A 25,251-nucleotide genomic window follows, 5' to 3' on the forward strand; every position below is an offset into this window, starting at 1 on the left:
TCATTATTTAACAAACAAATAAAATAAAATCAATACTACAATATATGTATTATATATATACACCATCAAATATTTTCAGTGGCATGTTTAGTAGGGAACTGATTATAATGATTTTGTTAAATGAATGCTTATAAATTGCACTATATAAAATTGCGTTTCAAAGAATATTTTCTGCCTCTCTTTGGCAGTTGTGCCATTGCTGGAATAGCGTGGAATTGGATCGATATTAATCGCCCAGCGATACTTGGCGTGAGCTGCATACTATTTTAAAACAGCTGTTGCGCGATTGCACGTGTTGCCAGAGCTGCATGTAATTTTTACCCTTATTTGGTTGTTGTTTTGATTTTTGCTGCTCGGCGGCGTCTTTTAACCGGTAATTGATAAACGTCTATTTGACTCCACAAAGAAGATAAAACTCATCATGGGCAAAAACAAGCGCAACAAGCAACAACAGCAGCAGCAACAACAACAACTGCATCAACAAGAGAATCAACAGATCAAGCATGTGCTAGAAGCAGCTGCTGCAAGTGATGCAGCCGTGGCATCACCGGCAACAACAAAAACAACAACATCTACAAATAACAAAAAGCAGGCGAGCAGCAGCAATAGCAACAACAACACAAAAATGCGCAACAAGCAACAGCAGCAGCAACAACAGAATCAACAACAAGAACAACGTGTACAAATAACAAAAGTCAGCCGCATACCCAGCCTCAAAGACAAAGTTCGCCGCGCATTAAATCAGCTCGCCCAGGACATCTTAGAGCTGGTGCAAATGCAGCCGGCCAATGCGAACGATGAATGGAAACAGTATGTGGAGCTACAGCGACTGCTCGATCGCATGATCTTTCACGAGAAGCCGCTGCAAGAAGCTGTCTTTCCGATGACGGACGCCCAGGTGACTGAACAGACTCGATTGGCCAAGATTGAAGCCTTCAATGAATGGGCACGAGCCGGCGGTGTGAAAACCGATTGTGTGGAAATCGCAACATTTCCCGGCTATCAGTTAGGCTTGCGTGCCACACGCGACATCAAGGCGGGCGAACAGGTACTTAGTGTGCCGCGCAAGCTCATCTTTTCGGAGGAACTGCTGCCCGAGAAGCAGCGTCAGCTTTTCCACAATTTCCCCACCCACCTGAAGGTCACATATACGCTGATTATGGAGAAATTACGGGGCGCGGAAAGCCCCTGGCAGCCGTTCATCGATACGTTGCCCTCGCGCTACAACACCGTGCTCTACTTCACCGTGGAGCAAATGCAACGTTTGCGTGGCACCTCGGCCTGCTCGGCTGCTGTGCGGCATTGCCGTGTCATTGCACGCCTCTACGCCTCCATGTACAAGTGCGCCTTCATGCAGCTCGATGACAGCGTTATGGGCGGCATGGCAAATCTCTTCACCGAGTACGGTCTCTGCTATGAGCTCTATCGGTAAGTGCATGAAACGTGTTTCATATATTTCCCCTGTCCCCCCTTTATGACGACCGCTAACGATTTATTCAATTATGTACTTAAATATTTGCAGCTTCTTATACTAAGCGGCAATCTGATGATCTAGGGGTTTCTCTTTATTCCTCTAATTATAGAGCTTAAGAAGGTGACATTTCCATGAAACTGTTTAAAGAAATTAAGGAATCAATTAAGGAATGATTCATATTACTGAAGACTCATTTCTGAATGGATTCTTAGTCCATCTGCTTAGATTCTAATAGAAAACAGATTTGCTTTTGCATTAGTCAATTTTTGCTTGTGTTCAGTGTTTCATTTCTCATTTGCTGCCTTGCATCGCCTTTGCGCCGATTGCATTCCAAATTCTAAGAATACTGAAAATGTTATTTTAAGCAATTGTTTCTGTTCAGTGTTTCCATGTATTTGTATATGCGGCTGCCAGCAGCTTGTAACTGTTTCAGTCAGCTGCATTCTTGGGTATTTGCGTATTTTGTGCCTACATCCGTTTCACATTCCAGCATTCCAGCTTCACGCTGTTGATTGCCTGAGCATAGCGGAACAGCTTGAACTCGATTGACTGCGGCTTTTTATCGTTTGGTTTCCAATGTTCCTTATATACGTTTCCACTATTTTGCTCCAATATTTTATGGCCTTAAACTTCCAATCATAAATTGATTTAACAAATTTTAAAATATTTTCTTTACTACATTTTATTTCCACAAAAAAAAAGAAAAAAGAAAAGAAAGATAAATAACTTAAACTGAGAAAACAAATCGTAACTTATTTACATGCTTACATTTATATATCTCTGTCATATATATTTAGATATATATGTATATATTTATATTTGTATTTGAGTTGGATTTCTTGTATTTTGTGGGCACAAAAAAATGAAATCGTGTTTCAAAATTCATTTCATATTTCTTTTATATTATTTTATTTGCAGTTATTCTAATTTGCCAGTGTTGGGCAGCTTGCTATATTTTTCTAGTGCACATGGGGGTTTTGGCTATAGTATAGTTGTTGTAGAGCAATGAATTTGGTTTCGTTTGCTGTGATTCGTATCGATTGGAAAATTTATTGTCGTCAAACATTGTTTTCTAAATTGTTTTTGGGATTTCCAACAGATTTTTGCATAATTTGTTTCGTCGTTTATTTTGGTGCTCGCCCTCTCTGGTTCTTACGCTCTTGTTCTCTCTCTCTCTCTCTCTCTTTCGGTCTACCTATCTATCCTCCTTTGTGCTCTAGAGAAACCCATTTCAAATTCTATTTGTGCCCCTGAAACGCAGTTTTTTTATGATCACTTATCTCGACTTTTCGGATGATTTTGCATTTCCTAGTTTCACATTTACTGGATTTATGTTTATTTGTGTTTAAGGTTAGCTGTAGTTCGAACTGTAATTAGAGTCTAAGATTTAAATACTATTTATTTAAGTACGTGCCTAAGGCTAAATATGACACAGCCCTACAAATCGCATTTACTGAATTTCATCTGATATATATATAGAAGCCGCATGCGGCACTTTATTCGTTTGGATCTGATATATTTTGGTTGGAGGCCTTCCATTCCATTTCTGCCCTTTCAGACGCGTTAAGTGAGATATAGCGGAAGCTGGCATTGAACAGATTCTTCTTGTTCTTCTATTACTCGCACTTTTTCGGTACTTCTCTGTATAGTGAGCTTCATTTGCCTTTGCAAAGTTTCGTTTCCTCTCCATCTTTCTTTGTCTAGCTTCTTTTTTCAATGTCATTTGGAAAGTATTTTATAGGACTTTTTTTTTCTAGGTTTTTTCCTTCTCTCTCTCTCTCCCTCTCCTTTCCTTTTCCTTTTCTTTCCTTCTCTTGCTCTATCGTTTCTCCTTTGTCCACCACTTTACTGTAGGTTGAGCTTCTTGACTCGTCTTCAACCTCTCGTCAGGTTTTATCTCTGTTGGTTTCTCACTTATCTTAGCCCATTTCCCAATTTCTCAATTTACTTACGTTTCTTCCTTCCCCTTTTGGCCTTGCAGATAACTTTTCTTTCTACTTCATTGGAGATTTTTCTTTACCTTTCACTTGTTGCTTTTAGTTTCGTATATCGATTCATTTCTTTTCTGGTTTCGTTTCTCAATTAGTTTTTCGCTGAGCTTATCTTCCTAAGGGACCTAAAGCTTGATCGATCTCCCCTCTTTCTCTCCTCCTCTATTTGCTCTCCCTCTTTCTCTCTCTCCAGTCTTTTACTTACTTCTAATCTCAACTTGTTTGCATTTTTTCTTTTTTAAACAATTTGTAGGACAGTGTCATATGAGCCCCATGCAACGACTGTTTTTACCTCTTCTTCTTTCTACGTTTCTTTTCTTTTACTATTCTTAACTGCAACCACATACACAAAAAAAAATCCACTTCTCTTAAATTCATAAACTAGCATATTTTCCGTGTATATTTAGATTATGTTTATATATCATATATATATATATTTATATATTTATAGTTTATATAAAACTTGGCCTAAACGGAGCGAATACCATCAACGTTTCTCTAGGGGTGTGTGAGAGTGTGTGTATTTGTTATCTAGAGCCTAGTGCTTAATTAATTATCGAATGATTTGCGCAACGTATCGAATAGGTATTCCTGCACCTCGGGCGAATTGGGATCCATGGTATTGAGTTTCTGATGCGTGCTGCGCAGTGTTAATGCCAATGAATTGACGCCACGCCCAGCTGCTGTTGCGGTGGCAGTCGCTGTTGTGGCAGCCGCGCCAGCAGATGTGACTGTTGCTGCAGCCGCAGCCGATGTTGCTGCTGCCGCCGCTGCTGCTGCTGCTGCTGCTGCTCCTGCTCCTGCTCCTGCTGCTTTCGTCACAGAGCAGCCCTCGCGGCTGAATAGCAACGAGCTCTGGCGCTGCAGCTGATGTGAATGCTGTTGATGCTGATACTGATGGTGCACGGGCGTGTTGCACGACACTGTGGCAATGCCGAGCGCAGATTTGTGCGGCTTGTGGCACATTTCGCTGCTATTGTTGCTGCTGCTGCTGCTGCTGGTGATGACCAGCTCCTCCATGTGCTGGCGCAGCGAGGAGCGACGCGAGGCGTTCGCCGTCTGCGCCAACTGGGGCAGCTTGCTCTTCATCGCATTGTAGGTCTTCAGGTAGCTCGACTTGCGCTTCCGATGCTGCTTCCAGCGGCACACCACAAAGATCACCATCAGCGTCGCCAGCGACGTCAGCACAATGGCCGCACTGGCCACCAGCGCCGATCGTATGCCCGCCGGCATGCTCGCATAGAGACTGCTCAGATGCTGCTGCGACATTGTTGTCGCCGCAGCTGCCGGACTGCGGCGGAAGCCATGCCCGGACAGCTCCAAGTCAAGCAGATCGTGTGCCCGCGCCACCTCATTCTCAATGGTATCGATGACATCGCTGTTGTCCTCGCTGGGCGCCAGTTTGCTCAGATTGCCGCTGCTCGGGCCGCCAAATGCATTCACACTTAGATCGATGTCCATGCTGTTGCTGCTGCTGTCGTCCTGCTCCTGTGAGCTGCCTGCGTTGCTGTCCAGCAGGAGGCGTGGCGGTGGCAAATAGTACGCGGCCCGCTTATCGTCCGCATTGGCGCCGCCAGCTCGAGCCGTGGCCAGCGAGGCGAGCGCCAATGTTTTCCACGACGGAAAGAAATTTAGCGACTTTTCGCCGCGCGGCTGCTGGTGTTGTTGTTGTGCTGTGGGTGTGGCTGATAGGGATGTTTGGGCATAGGCGGGTCCTAAGGAGAGACAAGAGAAATTGTTGATAATGTTTGGCGTGTAAAAGGATTTGTTTTGTTGTTGTGCGGCGTTTACAGCGAGCTGTGGCTTGTGTGCTTAACTACCAGGTATGATGGCATATTTGGTGTATGCGTTATCGATAACTGTCGAGGTACAAATAGGTTGGCAATCATTTCTATATAAGTAAGCATTCCTAATCAGGCATTGTTTGCTATGCAGACTATACAACTATATTATATATTTTTGTGTAATCGATAAAGTTGAATATAATCGTCTCTTGACTGATAAAGCACTGCCTAGTAACTCAGCATTTTCTCCAATATTCTATTACTGATTTTACAATTAATCGGTTATCGATCGTTGACAAGTTAGCAAAGTCCAAAAACAACACCCATGCCAAAAGAGTACAAATTGCGCAGCTCTAAATCAATGCATGTGTTATCGATGATAGTTATCGATAATGATATCGATAATAGTTATCGTTAATATAAGCTCAAAAATGATTATTGTTAGGATGGTTTTCGATTATCTCTAGCGCAGATTGATTAAAACAAGCCTGGTGTTAGTTATCGATAACATAGAGCTTATAAATCAGAATACTATAAAATCGATTCACAATTGCAATGGCTTCAATCATCATATAATTGTGTAGCCAACTCCACATTATACACCAATCGATAAGTCGATAACACACGCCAAATATGCCCAACACTCCCAGCGATTACTTACGTCTGTGCATTTGGCGTGCTGAGCTGCTGCCGCGCACTGCTGTGTGTGTGTTTGTTCGTGTGCCTTCCCGATCAACAACAACAACAACAACAGCAGACAAATCGAAATAGGAAAACAAAGAAAAAAAAAAGGAAAACAATAAGTGAATCGACAATGGAAATCATAATCATGAATCGATAAATGGCAACAGCTCAGCAGGCGCCAAATACTCGCGCATACTCGCACACGCTCACTGCATCAGCTGTCGGCGTCGCTGCTCGCGCTGGCGCTGCCGTTGACGTCGCAGCCGCAATGCAGTTATACCTCGATTGCGATTGTTATCGATGCCATCGCTGGCACCATCATCACCATTTTCATTATTCGGCTCAATATCGATAATCGATGTGAAATAGCTGGAGCCCTGCGAATCCGTTTTAATCTCATCCGGCTTCACGCTCTTCAAGTCGATCAAATTGAAATGCGGAAAATTCTCAAACGCCGTCACAATATCCATATTATCCTGCAGCACCACCTTCTGGCCGGGATAATAGCGCGATTGCTCGCTGCCCGAGCTGAGGATCGTGGATAGGTGCAACTGACTCGAGCCGCGTTTACGATGTTCGATCAGCTCCTCCAGCGTCATGTTGCGTTGCTCGAGCACTTTGAACAAACGATTGCCCGAACGTCGATCTTCGATTAGTTCAAGCAGATCCGTGCGATCGTCCACATCATCGACGAGCAACAGCGGCTGTTGTTGTTGTTGCTGCTGCTGCTGCTGCTGTTGTTGTTGCTGCTGCTGTTGTTGCTGGTGTTGTGTGCGTGTGCGTTGCTTGGCTGGTCGCGCTGTTGCTGTCGGCGCTGGCAAGCGTATGTGATGCGTATTGCTTTCGACTTCATCGAAAAAGTTCTCCAACTCATCGTTGCCCTCCTGTTGCTCCTCGCTGCTGTTGTTGTTGCTGCCGCTGCTGCTGCTGTTGTATGTTGCCGCTGTGCTGACGATGTTGTCGTTCAACTCCAACTCGACATCTTCTATGCCTTCCACGGAATTTCTATCGTAATTGCTGCCAATAATATTGTCTCGCAATCGCTTCGTTTGCTCTCTGCTGTTGTCGCTGTTGTTGTTGCTGCTGTTGCGTGTGCGATAACGTGTTGCTGTCAACAGCTCGCTGCTGTTTTCTTGCTCAGATTCAGATATATCAGCTGCAGCAACTGTTGCTGTTGTTGTTGTCTCCAGCAACAGCGATTCGTCCTCAGTTTGCTCGGTTGCTGCTGCTATTGTTGTGCCTGCTGTTGCTGCTGCTGCAGTTGTTGTTGCTGCTGTTGCTGCTGTGGTTGTTGATGTTGGCGTTGTTGTGCTGCTTGCTGTTGCTTTGAACAGTCCATGCGGCTTCAGTGTGGAACGCATCTGCTGTCGTTTCTTGTAAAGCGGCAATCGTGTTGTTGTTGTTGTTGTCGTTGAGCTGCTTGCAACTGTTGTTGCTGCTGTGCTGCTGCTTAGGCGTCGAGTGCTGCTGCTTTCGCGCGACGAGCTGCCAAATAGCTTTAAACGCTGCAATGCCGGCAGCTTATTCGGCTTGGGCTTGAACAGTTCCTCCCGCGAATCCTCCAGCTGCTGCTGCTGCTGCTGCTGCTGTTGATTCTCTTCCTGCGCCAGAAACGCGGCCGGTATGCGTCGCACACCATGCTTGTTGCCATTGCCATTGCCATTGCTACTGTGACTGGCTGCTGCTGCTGTCTTGGCCTCCTGGCTGGTAGCAGGCGCCACCGCTGTTGTCTGCAGCGCCAGCAGCGCATTCTGCTTGCCCTTGAGCAGATCGTCCAGCGACAGATTCTTCTGCTGCAATATCTCGCTGAGGCTGAGGCCGCCCGAGTTCTTCAATATGTTCTTCAGGTCAACAGACGTTTTGCTATTGCCTGTGGCAGCAATCGGCTGCTGCTGCTGTTGCTGCTCCTGGTCTTGTTTCTTGGCCTGGCCGTAGGGTCGACGGTAGGCCTTGCTGGCGCTCAAGGGTGGCGCCTCCGTCTGACGCAGCCGCTGACGCTCGCGCTCCCTTTCCAGCGCTGCCATCGGCTCGCGTATGGGCAACTGTTTGCGTCGACCAGCTGCAGCATCCTCCACATGGCCCCGCCAATAGGCGCCATTTGGCTCGCCCTCCTCCTCGTTGGCCCCCATCGTGGCTAGCGGCAGTTGCGGACGTCGCTTTCGTTTGCCTCCGCCTACACCAGCTCCGGCTCCGGATCCGGCCCCTGCTCCTCCGCCGCCCGGACGTCTACGTGGCACAGCTGCAGCTGCCTCCGGCGTTGATTTGCCATCGTCCACAATGAGCGAGACGCCCGTTTGGAGCAGCTGCTGCAAATGATGCAAAACAGAGAGAGAAAGAGAGAGAGAAGGAGAGAATGAGAGAGAGAAACATTGCTATCAGATGCTGCAAAAGAGATTTATTGCGCTGGTTAGCACATGGTCAGCGTTTCGATTGGCTTTCATTGATTGATGGACTGCATTGATTAATGACATTTCTGAATGCAGCAGCAATCAGTGTGCCAGCCAGTGTGGGTGTGTATGTGTGTGTGTGTTTGGATACGTGCGTGTGTGTGTGCGTAATCAATTTAACACTACTTTTCGCATATAATCGATAAACAAATGCAATCATTTGTATATATACAGTCGAGTCTCGATAATTTATACCCCGCTAAATAAAAAATCGCGTTAAATCGAACAATTCGATCAACAAAACTGATCCTCTAGCCGATAGATTAGCTCATTGATAATGCTGACACTGTACTTAGTTTTTTTGTTGCTTAAATGTCGATTAAATATTGATACTTGCTCTATCAGTCTATAATCGATATATCAATAGCTGAAATTGTGTATTTAACACATAGGTTTATTATATATTTCTAATGAATTCAAAGATGTTCTGGGTTGTAGATGTCATGTTATCGATAACTTATATATGACTGCTACGTAATGCACTTTAAAATATGTATATCCGTCGATATCGGTCGATAACATGACATACTTGTATAATGTATGATTTAATCGTTTAAATATGTTTAATTAATAGATGATAATAATTTATCGATAGTTTCAGTACCTGCAAATGGTTCTTTGAATAAATTTAATTAACAACGATCAAATTTCAATGGTTTTGGTATCGATAACTAGAATATAGTTTTGTTCAAATAACTTTAATTCTTAGTTGTCAGAATTATGTTCTCGATAGCTTTAATATCGTTAATCGATATGGAACTACACAAACTTAATTATTTTTAATGGACATTGCTGGAAATTGTGCAAATTATGTTATCGATAAATGTTAAATTTGATTAACTCTCTCGGCCAGCCAATCAAGGTTTGCTAATTTCTCGGCTACATAATTGCCTTGAGCATATCGCCACATCGTGGCAGACAAGCTGTCCAAACTTCGTAAACTGCCCGAATACTGAAATTGCATGGCAGATAGGTATGCCAATGGGGCAGAGCGAGAGAGACGCCATGGATTTAGCTATAGCCATTGACAGAGCTGCCAAACCGTGACTTCAGGCGCATTTCCGTTCACGTAATTAATTTTCAATTTAGCACCCAACCCTTGCCACCCAAACAGGCAACCTGCCAACCGCCCAGCCACCCAACCACCCAACCACGCAACCCATCTGCCTTAACCCTTGGGTCCTGGGTCCACATCCCACGTTTTCTGCTCTGATGTCTGCATAAGTAGCGTAAAAGCTAGCCTGATTATTCGCAGTCGTATTATTAACGTGCATGGGCTTGCCCGTCCCCAGTCGAAGCCCTGCCACGCCCCCTTGTTTTGCCTGAGTAATTGGCTGGTTCCAATGGTAACTCTTTCTCATTTGTTTCTGCTTCTGCTACTGTTCGTCCTCCTCCTGCTCCTCTCCTAGGCTATCGTTCTTTTCCCCAGCTCTAATCAGTCTAATGCAAATGCCGATTTGTGCATTTATGAGCTTTATGAGAGTTGTTGTCCATGTGGGCGTGGGTGTGAGTGTGCGCGTATGTGTGTGTGTGGGTCTGTGTAAGTCTGCGGTTTGTGCCTTGTTGCCCACATTAATGAAATTGATCAGATTGATTTTTGATGACCCACTAAAAGGCTTCTTTTATTTGTATCACGCGATGTGGAATGCTTATAAAAGATTGTATCTTGTAAATTGAATATGTATATATGTATAAATATTCAATATATAGAATTTTTTTGTTATGATACATATGTATACAAATTCGTTAATGGCTCTAAGTTAATTGAATTTGTTTTTGGCATTTAATTCCAAGGCATGTACTATTTATATATTGAAATCTTTCGTATTTTGTATAGAATAAAAGCATAACATGTATGCGTAAGAAGTATGAACACACACATATATAAGTATAGAGTCCCATACGATATAATAGAGCAGATGATTGAGTCAAAAATTCAAGATTCTATTTTTCAATTTAAGTTCCAAACATTTTGAATCCGATTACATATATTATGGTTTAATGAACCTTTTTAAAACTTATCGCCGTCTATATATTGTGTATACTTCTACCTGATGCTTGCATTCATTAAAGGCACAAAAACTCCGAAACTACCTGAGCGAATAATTAAGTTGAAGGCTAATGACAAAACTAAATTGTTGACGTAAAAGTTAAGCAAACAAAGCGCCAAAAACTTGCTACGAAACTCATTACACAATATGCTAGCCAAAAACAAAAGCAAACAGAAAGAGGGAGAGCAGAGAGAGAGAGAGAGAGAGAAGTGAAAAAGTTTTTGCGACAACTGCAAACAATGCAAAAATAATGTAAAATTGAAAACACAAACTCATTCTGTCGCAGTCACTGAAATTTCAATATGGAATGGAACAAGAACGAAATGGCATGGAACGCCGCTGACAATGCAACCGCATGAACAAATAAAAATAAACGGTGCAGAAGCTAAGACGCTGTGCTAGCTTGAGATGAGCTAGAGCGAGTTCATATTTTCCTTTTCGATAACATATCGATCAGTAGATTTGAGTATGCATATACATATGAATATGCATTTGCTGGTAAATAAGCCAGAGAGATTATAGTGCTTAGAGCATTTATACAGTCCACATGCATAATTTCAATTTCGATAACATATCGATTAGTAGATTTGAGCAGATATCACTAGGCATTTGCTGGTAAGTAAGCAAGAAAAAAAATGGTCCAGTGCTTAATGATTTTCGGCAGTCTATATGTATCACTTCCACTTCGATAACATATCGATTAGTAGATTTAAAGATATGTATATACATATGAAAATACTGGAGTTTGGGCAGTTGTGAGTTTAGCATTTAGTAGATATTAAAGTTTTTGTATCATTTTCCGATAAGTTATCGATTCTTACAACCTCACATAAAGTTCCTTTGGTTATCTTCACGTTACGCGCTCATCTCTATAGGTTCATAGATCCAATTCCAATTGCTGGAGGAAAGCGCATTAAACGCATTTCCTCTTAAATCAGTTGAGCTGTCTGGCAACGCTCGCTGTGTGACATGTTTTGTTGTTGTTATTTTCGTTGTTGCTGTTGTCTACCTTTCAAATTGGATGAATACCAGCAAAGCCCTAGCTGGAAAGTTTTACCCTTTTTTTAGGTTTTGGTTTTGGGTTGAGGTATTTTTTTTTTTATGTATGCTCATTGAAAATGCTTAAGCGGAGTATGCGGCAATGCTTTAATATGTGAAAGCAGGAAAAGAGATAGGAAAAGTATTTTCGATACCTATCGATAGCAGCAAGCTTTTTCTCCATAGCTGAAAGACTTATGGTAGTGGGAATCGGTATTCAACGATATCTACATCTTCTCTATAGCTAAAATACTTATGAAGCCTATATACAAACTTATAGAAAAAATATTTTCAATAGTTATCGATATCTACTTATAGAGTTCTAAAGCCTAAATTTGCCCAGCAATTTCATGAATATTCTTATTATATATTGATACAGGGTATGTTGCCGTCGCTCATTCGATGACGAGTGCACTCTTGTTTCAATTTGGCCAAGTTTTTGGCTGCAGAGATTGCATGCATAATGAAGATGGACGTCAATGGCAATCGAATTGTTTCATTCAGCAAAGTTTTAAACAAAGATCCCAAAAAGCGAATAGGAACTGAGCGCAGCTATGCCACAGTCAGCCAGCCAGCCAGCTAGCCAGACAGCAATTGAGCTCAAGAAGAAGAGCTCTCACTGTGGAATGAGAATGAGAAGACCAAGAACAAGCAGATGAAGAAAGCGACAACAGCAGTGGCAGAGGCAGAGGCAGAGGCAGAGGCAGAGCCAGAGCGGCAGAAGGAGGGGCGTGTGCATTGGGAGCAGCTTTAAAAATGCAATTCAGCGCGTGTTTTTTTTTTTTTTTTTTTGAGCTGTGCGTTGTTTTTTGCAGTGCATTAAATCAAATGGAGACGCTCGAGAGAGCGAAAGAGAGGCCGAGAGACAGACTCGGATGTGGCATGTGTGTGTGTGTGTGTGTGTGTGTGTGTGTGTGTGTGTTGACAGCAATGGCAACACTTTAGAACTTGGCCTGTCAGCAACAGCAACAGCAGCCTTAAAAAAGTTTGCGGCGTTTTTATAGTCACATAAGCTCACTTCCTTTTCGTTTTTCTAGATACTAGATCAGCAGCTAAAGCAGAGTAGATTGGCTTTTGAGTCTGTTCAATTCGAAATTTGGATGAGCAGTATTTATATGAAAATATCAATACTAATATAATATAATAATATTTATTTATATTAAAAGTTTATATATATTGATGTAGGTTTTTTTTTCGGATTTGTTAGGTACCTAAGGTCCATTTTAAAAACATCCTTTTATGCGGCATATATAAATAAGCCCTCAGAAGTTATAGCTCTTTCGGCTCTGATTGATTCGTCTGTTCCTTCTTACTTCTGCTCAGCTGTAACTACTTGAGAATTCTAAGCTTCAAAAGAAAAAGTTACAGCGAGTTTAGTTAAATTCTATATGCAACTTTACTTGCTTGAGAGGCTGGTCTAAGATCGGAACTTCCTTTGTCCATGCTAAATGATTTATGTGGCAGAATAGGGTATATAAAAGGTGACAATTTAAAAGTAATTAAAACTCTCTGTAGTCCCATAAATTAATGTATGTAAATACATATTTATGTTGACTTTAGGGTAGTTCAGTTAAGATCCATATACCGCTTGCTTCTGTACTCACTTTAGTATCTTGTTTCAACATATAGAGAATACTTTTTGTTTTGGCTCGGCGAGCATTACGCAGTCGTTCTATGCCTCTCTGTTTTCTGCAAATTTTTTCTTTCAATTTTTTGTTGTTGTTTCTTTTGTTACGCTCTGTGCCATTTTTTTGTACGTGCACCTTTTGACCCTATTTCTGGGCAGCGGGCAGTTTATTGCCCAAGCTGTTGAGCTGCAGCGTCTTCTTCTAGTTTATCAATGCCATTGTTGTTGTTGTCGCTGTCTGATGCAGTCGATAAATGTCAATGTTAGCGTTAAAGTTGTCATCGGGCGTGGAAAACGAAAGGAAATGCATAACTCCCTCACGTCTGAGCGTTCCGTTGCAGTTGACATAAAGTTGACGTGGGCTGTGTCTATATATTTTAATAATAAACGAAAGTCTGGCAACGCCATCAACTTTAAACTGGCCCTAAGCCATGATGATATAAATAATTTAGCTTATGATATCCCTTTCATGTCTCCAAGTGATACCAGGTGGGGCAGCGCTGTATTACTTAGAGCGCATCTATGACTAAGTAGAGCTGGCATTTGAGAGACTTTTTATTAAAGTTTGAGTCTCAGTTCAGTTTTTCATACATTTGGTCGTCAAATATTTAATGTTCAAGTCAAATATTCAACGAGCACTTGGAAAGAGGAAGCAAATTATTAGCTTGTAAATTCTTTCATGAAACTTTACTATACACTCAAATTTTTATTGGACGTCTAACAGTCTAGCCGTTTAGCTGTGCAAACTTTGTAGAGCTAGAGCTGTGGAAATTTGTCTACGATTATCAACAAAATGTTAGTGCAAGCTAAAATGAGAAATATAGGGAATGAAAAGGGGGCTCTATCGTGACTCTACAGCATCTTTGGCTGTTGTGCTGTCCTCTGCTATAAATAAATATTCAATTAGATAATAAATCGATATTTATCAGTTTTTAATCGATCGATAGTAAACTCCCACATATGCTCACAGTACGAGCACTGCGCCGTGAGAACGAATATATTACCTATATATATATATAATTAGAGATTAACAGTCGTAGATAAATAGAGAAGTAATGGAACGGTTCGCAGTCTCTTTACAAACGTTTGTCTCTTACAAAGCGAAACCCATTGATCCATTTATCGCTCTCTATAGCTATCTCCCTTATTGTTCATCAATCAATTAGTCAGCAGGACAAAGAGTTCTCCAAACAGGGGGAACTTTATTAACGAACGTGGTAGCTTTGTACCTTGACTCTGTCTAAATATATAAATACATTTGAAAAGCAACAACTTTGTTAAGTTTGATGCACTTATGAAATATACAAGTGAAATATTTTGGTAATTTTTGGCAGCAAAGACCCGCTCAAAGGACATTAATGGTCTCCGGCAAAGGACTTAAGTGCTGCGGGGGTAGGACTGGGTACTTTTTGGGAATTGTTCTTGTTGTTGGAGGGAAAGCCGCAAAAAGCTGCTTAGCCGCTGCTTGTCGCGTTTTGTTGTTGTTGTTGTTGTTGTTGTAGTTGTTGGTGCTGGCAATGTTCAGCCAAAGCATGCAATAGACCCGCCCAAGTCTCGTTGGCTTGTGTTCGCCGCCACTGACCGTGGCAACCCTTTCGACTTGGTCTTGTTCTGCTTCTTGTTTCTTTCTCCCTCTGGTTTTGTTTTTGTTTTTTCTTTTTTTAACCACTTCAAACAAGTTGCTGCTTTTCATAATTAAATTGAAAAATTTATGCGCAATTAAATGGAAAACTTTGCTTTGTGGTGCAAAGCAACGCAAAAGCCAATGCGAGAGAGAGCGAGACAGGCATGCAGACAGAGAGAGACAGAGGGAGAGGGAACGAGAGTAGGGAGAGAACGACTGGCTATAAATAAGTGTAGTTGCATGTATTTGATTAGCGCATACTACCTAAATGTTCTGTATTATTTTAAGTTTGAGGAAATTCATTAAAATTCACTCTGGATTAGTTGAGATATGAATCTCTATATTTTTGTACCATATAACTTATCTAATGCCCCAAAAAACTATCCAAATTCGTAAGCTAAACTCTTGTATGTCGAACCAAGCGACAATTGAGAAACTACTCTAATATGAGTTGCACAGGGTATATGCCAAGTGCAACTGCAAATGGCTAAAGAGCGCAAAGACCACAGACAGTCTGACGAATTATATAATTATCGCATAAAGCGATGACACTTGCCATTATAACTAATCGCTTCTATTCTATTTCATCCTTCAGCTGGGCCGTATCGACGGTGACAACGCGTCAGAATCTGGTGCCGCGAGTGCTGGGCGTTGAGGACGGCGGCGAGCTGTCGAGTCAATTCGAGGGCCTTACCGAGGGGGCCGATGGCAAGCAAGGGATATCGTCGAACCCTGCTAATTTACCAATATCGGCATTGATACCCTTTTGGGACATGGCGAACCATCGCTCTGGCAAAATCACCTCGTTCTATGACCAGGCCGCAGGGCAAATGGAATGCACGGCCCAGGAGGCGTACAAGTCCGGCGAGCAGTACTTTATCTACTATGGCGATAGATCCAATGCGGATCGACTGGTGCACAATGGGTGAGTATGCGTGAGTCTAGTAAACTCTGTCGCTTACTCTCTCTTCTCCACTCTATTCTCTTGCTCCGTTCGCATAGTTTCGTGGACATGCAGAACCCGAAGGATTATGTGCAAATACGGCTGGGTCTCAGTCCAACGGATGCGCTGGCCGAACAGCGGGCCATGCTGCTCGCCGAGCTGAACATCGAGCGCAAAGCGGAGCTGCGTGTACTGCCCGCACCGGAGCACATATCGGGCGAGCTGTTGGCATTTGTGCGCGTCTTCAACATGAGCAAGGAGCAGCTGGAGCACTGGTGCAGCGACTTGGAGCGTGCTGTCGACCTGCTGCACATCGACTGCGCACTCGAAACGGACCTCGAGACACGCACCTGGCAGTATTTGTACCAGAGGCTCAAGCTGCTGCTCGGCGTGCTCGAGGTGACGCTCAAGGAGGCCGACGAGCTGAAGCAGCTGGAAGCACTGCAACAGCAGGCCGATGCATCTGAAATTGATATTATGGTCCTACAATATCGTCGACTCGAGCGTCGCATACTCAGCGATGCGCTCCAATATGCACAAGAGCGTCTCAAGGTCTAAGATCTAGCTCGATTTCACATTAATGCATATATATATATATATTTTTTTTTTTGTCCCGATACAAAGACTTCGAAGCCTATCCTAGTAAAGCCTAAGATATAAAACTAACAAAAAGGTCTTCAATTTAATTTGAGGGCTCACAATTTGGAGTTTCTTTCATAGATATTTTTCATGCTTGAATTTTAATTAATTTATTTGTGAATCAATTTGAAAATTTGCAATATTTCAATTGAATTGCTTTTCATTAATATTCTCGACATCATCTGCATTAAATTATTGCTTTTATAGTTTTTTCTTTTTTTTTTTTTTAATATATAATTATATTTATATAGTTTTCTAATCACTATTTAATTTTAATTTGATTAATGTCATTTAATAATTGTTTTATGTTTGTTTCTTGCGCCATATGAAATAAATGCAATTAATACCATTTGGTGGACAACTTTGGAGAATCTTGGGGGCGTTAATCAATAGACGTTCGAATAAAATTTGGTTCCATTTAGATGAAAAGTGAATTCAATTCACAAAGTTAAATTTAAGTAGACTTATCTTGCATGTAAAATGGATATTGATTAAATAGTTAAAGTAGATTAATTGGAGAACAAGAACAACAATAGACAACAAATCATTTGATATCTAAAACAATATATGTACAACAACAAGAGCAGCGTTAAATCAATCGCTATATATGACCTATACTATTATACAAGATACAATCATTAACAGGCTTAAACTCGATAACAAGAAACAATAATATGTAACGAAATATGAGAATAGATAACAATATATACAACAATAGCAACATGGAAGCCACATCAACAGCTACATTGAGCTCAACCATTATCATGAAAAGCAGCATCAATATTAGCAGCAGCAACAAGATGTGATAACAACCACAACAAACAACAATAGCAGAACAACAAATCTAGCAAAAAAGGAAAAAGAAATGGGGAAACATCATCCACAAAATGGGCGCATCCAATGCAAATGAGCATTAAAAACGAAATCGCCTTAAAATGTATGAAAATGCGCTTAAGTGCTTAAGTAGCATAGACCCTACACACACACACACTGACACACACACACATACACACATGTCCACGCACCCATGCAATTACCAAAGACACATTGAGATGTAGCATAGAGCATTTGGATTAAAACAAGCCATGCTTCTAACCACGTGTCCATGCGGCCGTCCCTTTGTGTCACAGTTGCTGTCTGTGGTCTATACACACACACACACACACACACATATTTATATATATCTGTGTGTGTGTGCGTAGATTTATGTAAAGCATTGCTGTTGTACGTCGGAATACGTGCGTTCGAATGTTGATGAGACGCAGACAAGCAGAGCGATGGGCCGACACGAGGACTAGGGACGAAGGGGACAGTTCAAATATGCCATAAAGGATACCCTAAAAAGGACAAAGGGAAATGTTTCAAAATTCACTTTGTAGTTGGCAAGGCGAAGCCAATTGTGAATTATGGCCAGAAATCGTAGAAAATGCAATTCAAGTCGATTAGAGTTTCTGCTTTCGTCTGTCTCTACGCATTTTCGTCTGTCCCATTCCGTTTTTCCTATTAAGAGTTTTTAATTGGATTTGCATTCAATTCAATTGTAAGCTATAGGGCGTCATTTTCGATCCAGAGTCCTTCATTTGCATTGTAAGTCATTCAATCATTCAGTTAATCAATCTGTTTTTAGCTAGTTAGTTAGTCAGTCTATTAGTTCAAGGCTGTGCGTAACAACACATTCATAATAATCAATCAATCAAACATATCATATCCAGCTGTCAATCTGTTCCGCATTTGATTTGTTATTCAGTCGATTAATAATTAAGTTAGTTAGTTAGTTATGCAAATGAGTTCGTTTATGAATTTGATTAGTCAAGTAGTTAATAAGTCTGTTAGATAATCCATCAGCTAGTCAGTCATAGTCAATCAAGGCTGATAATCTATTAGTAAATCAGTCAGTCTGGCAGTCAATAAGTCGATTAGCTTACAATTTAACTAATTGACTAACTTGGTGAGTGACTAACAGATTAATCAGTCAACAAGTCAAGCAGCTAGTCATTGGGTCAGGCTTTCGTCTGTCCGTCCGTCAGTTGATCATTCAGCCTAAAAGATTTAAAGGCTTAGTAAAACACAATTATCGATATACATGTATCGATAAATCCACACACTTCTTTTATACCACTTATGTTCAGTCAATCAAACTAAGTTACGTCCAAGATTCACACTCACACACATACACACACAGACACACACATGCATACTCGCACACACAGCTGCACACACACCCACTAATACATACCCGTGTCAACAAATGCCTTCGAGCTGTGTGTGCCGTAGCTTTGCGTTTTGGTCCACCCTCAAATTGCAGCGGCTTATGCGATGGCAAAAACAAAACAAAAATCTTTAAAGGCCGATGGGCGTGACCATTTGCTAATTGCTTGACAGCAACAAATTGGCCAGTCCAATTAGCAACTTTAAAAGGGGACGGCATGGGCTGCAGCTGCTGGTGATGATGCGTCCTTCTCGGCGGGCGGTGCAACTTTAAGTGATGTGATTGCAATTTCGGCTTTGGCGTTTGTGGAGCAAATGCAAAAAGTCAGCAACGAGGCAGCAGCGAGCAAGGCAACTGGAACAGCTGCAGCAACGGCAATCGATGGCATAAGCCAAACTAAATTGCTAACAGGATACACACACACACACACACACACACACACACGCGGACACGGGCACACGCATACATATATTTCAATCAACTGCCTAAACACTTTTCAAATTGTGCAATTGAATTGAAAACGCGAATCTCTCGCTCGCTCTCTCTCGCTCTCTCTCTCTCTATATATATTCATGTATATCACGGGCTTCTATTGGTTCAGTGGGGTCTCAGTGCAGGGGGCGTGGCCTGTGAATAGCCGTTTCAAATAGCTATTCAAGTGTCAAATCAAATGTCGCGCAAGTGGTTAGCAAGTGGTTGACGCCGTCGGTTGCATTACTGATGACTTTTGTCGCGCCATTTTAATGACATTTTCAAAGTGTTTGCATTTCCAATTTGCCAGCAAAGCGAAAAGGAGAAACACAGCAGAGCGTCAGCGAGAGTGCGAGGCAGAAAGGGGATCGGGAAAATGGAGCGGATGCTGTGTGCTTGCTGTTGGCATAAACATTTAGCCAAAATCAAATATGCATTCCACTTTTCAGCAAACAGCGAGGCACAACAACTGTTCCATAATTAAGAGCAATCGCAATACATATTTGGACTAGCATTTGGGGTATTTCATCGTACCTGATGCATAGATATAGAGTAGGTAGTTTGAATAGCGCGAAAAACTAAGCTTGAGTGTGCTTAGAGCTAAAGATAATCGGGGCAAACGTGAAAGAGTCAACTGAACTGAAGCAGGTTAGTTTGGTATGTGGTATATGAACGAATACACTTGACTTTGATGGTGTTTAGTTTTGTATTGATCTGAGCCTGGGTTTATGTACCCAGACTCATGCATAATTTCAACCCTTAAATCTAATGTATCTATTGCTGAGTGTGTAAGGCTCAGCATTGGGCTATTACATATCTTATCTTATCGCTGAGTGTGTAAGAAAGGGCATGATTACACACTTCAGGGGCATGAGATCAGAGACTTGACTCTCTGATCTGATTCTCTCTGATCAATCCTATCTAGAAGATTTTGTCTAGCTCATTTTCTGTCTCCCTATATATCCACTCTATATATATATAAAAGAAGAGCATGTCATTTAATATGACTATATGTACATGCGACAAAAGCAACTTAAAGTGTGATGTATCTCTCAGTAGGCACTTCGCATGCCTAATAGATAGCAGCAAGAGCAGCAACACCTGGCACCTGGCACCTGGCAGCTGGCTTCATCATGTGAAAGCCTTACGGCTGTCGGTTAGCTGATTAAATGGAAATATGTTAATGGCTGATGTCCATTACATGAATTCCATTTGAAGAATTCTCAAAGCCAGAGAGCTGGGCACTTAATACGCTCATCAATAGTTGGACATAATTTGGCCACGTTGCGTATACGCAGCGTCGTCTCGCCAGCGTCATTAAAAGGAATGAATAATGCACACTTACACACATACCCGCTGTGTGTGTGTGTGTGTGTGTGTGTGCCTACAATATGATTAAACATATTTTTCAGCTGGCTGGCAAAGAAGCTGGCAAAATGGAGAAACCGCCTGCACTTAAACCCACAGTGGCTGCTTTCGAGGGGTCAGGGGTCAGGTATGCAATAAAAACAGATTGTAATCTGCGTAAGTGGAAGTGGCCACATTTGGTTGCAGGCAGCGTGCCAGTGTCAGTGCGGCCCGTTGCCCATGCAACACACATACACGCGCACGCACACACACACATACACGAAACGTAGCATGCAAAACAACAAACCAAACTATTGAGAATGTTGCAATACGAAAGAACGGAAGAAGCGTGAGGAATACCCTGCAGGTGATAGGCAAGGCTGAGAGTGGGAGGCTCGACGCGTGAGCTCTATGCCATATAAGCTCCAATGTATTGACTATGCAAGCAAAGCGATTAATATTTAGTTGCTTAATAAATTTATCGATTCATTTATATATATATTCAATGGATCTATTCTTTATTTGAGGCATTTGAAAGAAACCCGCTCAAATATGGTAAAAGCATTGTTCGTTGGCACTGATCGATAATTGCAAGGTTGACCGATAACTACCTTTGTGAGAAACGCATTATTTCTTAATAGTAATCGGTTTATAATATATGCAAGATATTGAATATGATCAATAAGCAAGATAATAATAAATATGAGCATTTTTTATAGTCTATTTTGAACCATATCGAGAAATTACTGAACGATAGAAGACAGGTTTAATAAAATACATATAGTGCTTTTGATAACATAGAAGCACATTTATGGAGAAAATATCAATAACTAAATAAGATTGAGCTCCATAGAGCTAGCGATAAATATTTATCGATCGATAAAACACTTAAAAACGAACTGAAAATCATTAAAAATAATACATTTAGATTATGTACGATGAAAGAATGTATATTATAAATGCTTATAGATAATGATTAAGAAATCAAATGCGCTGATGGTCGATCGATATTTATAAAGAAACCTACTAAATGTGTAAAATGATATTGATTACTATATTGTTATTATATGATCCAAAAATGTTTGCTTCATATGATAATTCACATATATGTTGAAATAGTGGTAATAAAATCTTATTGATAAATTACATAATATAGAACTAAGCCGAGGAACAAAATCATTAGTAAAACTAAGGTACTCTACTTTGGTCAAAATTGACCAACGCGACTTATCTACATTCACACATTAAATATTTGCATATTCTTCTAAGGAATAGCAGACTCCATTTGCTATGCAACCCGTTCGATTTGGTTGCGGGCATACAGGGTATGCGCTGGGTATGAAAATAATAGCCTGACAGACTGTAAGAGCTCTTAAATTTTCTAGTTGCCATATCGAGAGATTCGCATGTTTTTCGCCTGTTGTTGTTGCGGCTGTTTGTATAGCCGCCCCAAAATTCATGGGGCTTACTCTAATATTTGCTCGAACTTTGTGTTATCTTTTCTCTTTACCAACCCTGCAGTCTGTTTTTCTCTTGCCCGTCTGCCCGTCCATCAGCCTCACCGTCTGCCTGGTGGCTCATCATCTGGCAGATGCAGTTGCAGCTGCAGCTGCACCCGAGAGCAACTTGATGAAATTTTACAAATTTTCGTTATGCAAGAGCGAATTTCCCTAGTCCCGCCCACAGAAATGCAGAAAGTGGATTTCGTTGCATTGTGAAAGCATCTGTTTAATAGAGTTACAAACGTTGAGCACCAAATCACAATTTCCGACTGACTAAAAACAAATGCAGTTGCCAGTGCCCCGAAGACTCTTATAATCTGAAGAGATTTGAAATTGAGCTTGCGTAGCTCAAGTTTGTGTATTAGGTGTAGGTTTCTATCGATAAAGATCGATAGAATACCTTTATTATTTGAGCATATTAGTAATAAACATTCAAAGTAGCATAGATAATCTGCCAAAGTAGACTTTAATTAAACTATTTAGACATGTTTAAGCTCCGTTATGCTATCCTTATTTGTCACTTCGATTCTCTTTTGCAGAACTTCTCTTTTCTCGTACTATTTCACTTTCCATGCATACCTCTATCTTTCTTCGTTCTGGTCATTCTAACATATTTAGATGTAGACGAGTAATACCAGGAATGGTCGCCAGATTAACTGGAGTTCGAGTCGAAGAACTAGTTTTGTTTTTCATTTTCTAGTTTTGCTCCTCTGTTCCTCGATTGCTTTTCTTCTTAACTTCTGCCTTTACTTTCTCAAAGTGTGCATGTTTACTTTGGATGTTACGCTTTCCTCGCTTTGCTTCTCTATGTGCTTTTCACAGCCAGATATGCTGGGCAATTTAATTGATTGATTTTTGTTTTGTTTTGTTATTTCGATTCTTTTCCTCCAATAGAGGAACAACGAAATTGTTAATCAAATGGAAATTTGTTATTTCTTGGCAATTTTCGCACAGCCCTCACTAGGTTAGGCTAAAGCCCACGGACTGTCATGTATGAGTGGCCCAGTAGCCAAGTAACTGAGTGCTTGAGTGGCAGCAACAGCGTTGTTGCTGTCGCAGTAGATGCTGCTGCTGCTGCTGCTTCTGCTGCCGTCTAACAAGGTTACCTGGGCAACTAATTTGCATGGGACGTGACTGTACCTGAGTGCAGCTGCGAGGCACTGTCACCGTGTTTGTTAGCAATTAACTGGGCCATTGTTGCTGTCAACATTCCCAAGCTCAAGCAGCAGCAGCAGTAGCAGCAGCAGTGCCAGCATCAATATTGTTGTTGCTGCTGCTGCTGCTGCTGCTGCTCAAGCATTCTTGCATTTTGCATTGGAAATAGCCACGCAGCTAGCTGCTTATTTTATTTGCTAATTGCAACACTCGACGGCAAGCGGCAAGGACGAGAAAAGGACGAGCCCTTGACAAGTGCTCGACAAGTTTCTAGCTGCGACAGCAACAGCAACAGCAGCAGCAGCAGCAGCAATAGCAAGAGCAACAGCAACAGCAACAGACAACATTGTCGCTGTAGGGCAAAGGCTCTTCGACTCCACGCCTTCTTGCATCCTTCTGGGTTAACATGGCAAACAAATTAAAAGTGACGCATCTTATTCCCTAGCTCTGCCTCTTTCACTCCTCTAGCTATCTCTGTCGGTCGCTTTCTCTTGCAGCTGCTGCGTTTGCACTCTTTAACATTCACATTTACATCCTTTCTTTGCCTTTAACTTTTTACATTTTTTTAAATCTTGCCCAAAGAGAGACGAGTAGATAGAGAGACAGGTATGAACAGGACAGGCAACCAGCAAAGCCCTTGACTGTGCATTTTGTAGTGCTCTACGCTTGTCATTAATTCCAAAAGCCACTTAATTTTTCATTTTGAAGATCTTCATTTAAATGAGTTGATCAACTTATCGGTAAAGAACTTGATTTAATTTTAACTTGCCATTTCCATTTACTACTCTGCGCCGATAGCTTGACCTCAATTAATTTTCTCTAGCTTCACTAGTTTGGTATATCGATGTTAAGCTTATCGATATGTTTAATGAGTTATGTATGTTAATAGTTTTTGAAATAAGAATTTTTGAAATGCTCCAATATGGCTTATGAGCATGTTGGACTTTATGATGACTCCTAGGCCTTGTGCGAGCCAAAGACTGAAGATTGTGTGGCCTACCTTAAGGATAAATCAGAGAATTACATGCATATTTGTATATGAATACGTTTGATAGCATACTCGACTCTTTTCTTCCGCAGACTCGGTTATGTTACTGGCAAAGATCTGTTTCAGCTTTTCCTTACCTTTCTGACGGACTTTCAATGCTGCTCAAGTCTTAGTCAAATGTCAATACAATTGAGCCGTTACAATGTTGAGACAGAATATCGGTTTTTACTATGTTGTATTTTTTCTCTCGCTGTTCTCTTTCCTGTCGCTCTCGATATAATCTATGGAATTTATATAAGCTGGCAATAGATGCAGAGCAATGCTGATGCAGACACAGATCCAGATGCAGATGCTTAAGAGAATTGCAAAAGAAAATATCAAACAAGCTAATAACAAGCTCAGACAGCAAGCCCGCCAGAGAGAGAGAGAGAGAGAGAGTGTGTGTGTGTGTGATTTAAGGACATTGCTAGTGACAGTTGGAAGGCAGTTAAAGTCAACACGCATATGCCATGTGTGACAGCCTGCGCTTGCACTGCTGCAGCAGCAGTTGTCATTGGCTTGGCCAAGCAAGATCTAGCAAAGGGGTGTCGCGGGGATGACCGGGTGTTGGGATTGCATAGCAAGTAATCCATACAAAATACTTGTACATATGATGCATATTTCATTGCAGGCAACAACAGCGACTGCCCATAATATATTCATGTTCGATATCAAAACACTCACATACACAAATTGAATATGTCATGAGGTGACGGACGGACGAGGTTGGAGGTCGTTGAGGTCAGTATTAGTTGTCAATTTAATATGAATAATAAGTAATAAATGCATACGATTACAATAACAATGACACAACTTGATGACTTCATAATGTTTGCCAATGCTTAAAACTAATACGATTTCAACGGAAGCTCTTGCTGCAGCTGCATTCCGTTGGGACATTCTGGCCAGAAATACCACTTAAATGTTTCATAAATTGTTCATTTATGCAGACGGAGGGCAACATTTTGGTTACATTTACTAAATCACATAATGTGCTTGCTTCTCTCTCTATATACATATATATATGTATAAATGTGTGTGTGTGTGTGCACATTACGCAATCAGCCGACAGCGCAAAATGTCCACGGGGATTGGCAGCGGGCAACAAATTGACTGACAAGAGCGACCCCATTGTGACGCAACAGAGCTAGAGACAGACAGAGAACGAAAGTGTGAGAGAGAGAGAGAGAGAGAGAGAGAGAGAGTAATATATGGAGAGAGATGCACTGAAAACAAAT

The 25,251-nt window shown here is 41.5% G+C and overlaps 2 protein-coding genes across 8 annotated transcripts in view; one reads left to right on the forward strand and one right to left on the reverse strand.

Annotated features, from left to right (window-relative positions):
* Positions 1-261: 261 nt before the first annotated feature.
* Positions 262-16,651, forward strand: Setd3 (SET domain containing 3). The gene is made up of 3 exons (XM_030388045.2): positions 262-1,428; positions 15,316-15,645; positions 15,723-16,651. Exons 1-3 carry the CDS (start codon positions 422-424, stop codon positions 16,219-16,221), a joined length of 1,836 nt encoding a protein of 611 aa, XP_030243905.2. The 5' UTR covers positions 262-421; the 3' UTR covers positions 16,222-16,651.
* LOC108655683 (uncharacterized) overlaps positions 2,467-25,251 on the reverse strand; it is an 84,522-nt gene continuing 61,737 nt past the window's right edge. For 5 of the 7 annotated variants that reach the window (XM_089264103.1, XM_089264105.1, XM_089264102.1 and 2 more), the window contains 2 exons: positions 6,214-8,239; positions 2,467-5,180 (listed from right to left, as the gene is read on the reverse strand). In XM_089264103.1, coding sequence (XP_089120229.1) covers positions 4,015-5,180; positions 6,214-8,239 — 3,192 coding nt within the window. In that variant the 3' untranslated portion in view covers positions 2,467-4,014. Of the gene's footprint in view, positions 5,181-6,213; positions 8,240-10,387; positions 10,614-25,251 lie in introns of those variants that run through there. The other 2 variants (XM_089264109.1, XM_089264108.1) reach the window with 2 other exon arrangements.

The sequence above is a fragment of the Drosophila navojoa genome, chromosome X (assembly GCF_054131105.1).
Source record: "Drosophila navojoa isolate 15081-1374.11 chromosome X, UAZ_NAV_1.0, whole genome shotgun sequence".
NCBI lineage: Eukaryota > Metazoa > Arthropoda > Insecta > Diptera > Drosophilidae > Drosophila > Drosophila navojoa.

What these genes read in the sequence shown, in the direction of transcription:
- Setd3 (XM_030388045.2), top strand. Translation starts at nt 422, where the DNA reads ATGGGCAAAAACAAGCGCAACAAGCAACAACAGCAGCAGCAACAACAA. An exon ending in CTCTGCTATGAGCTCTATCG is followed by an intron (nt 1,429 to 15,315) that starts GTAAGTGCATGA and finishes TTCATCCTTCAG; the next exon opens with CTGGGCCGTATCGACGGTGA. An exon ending in GATCGACTGGTGCACAATGG is followed by an intron (nt 15,646 to 15,722) that starts GTGAGTATGCGT and finishes CCGTTCGCATAG; the next exon opens with TTTCGTGGACATGCAGAACC.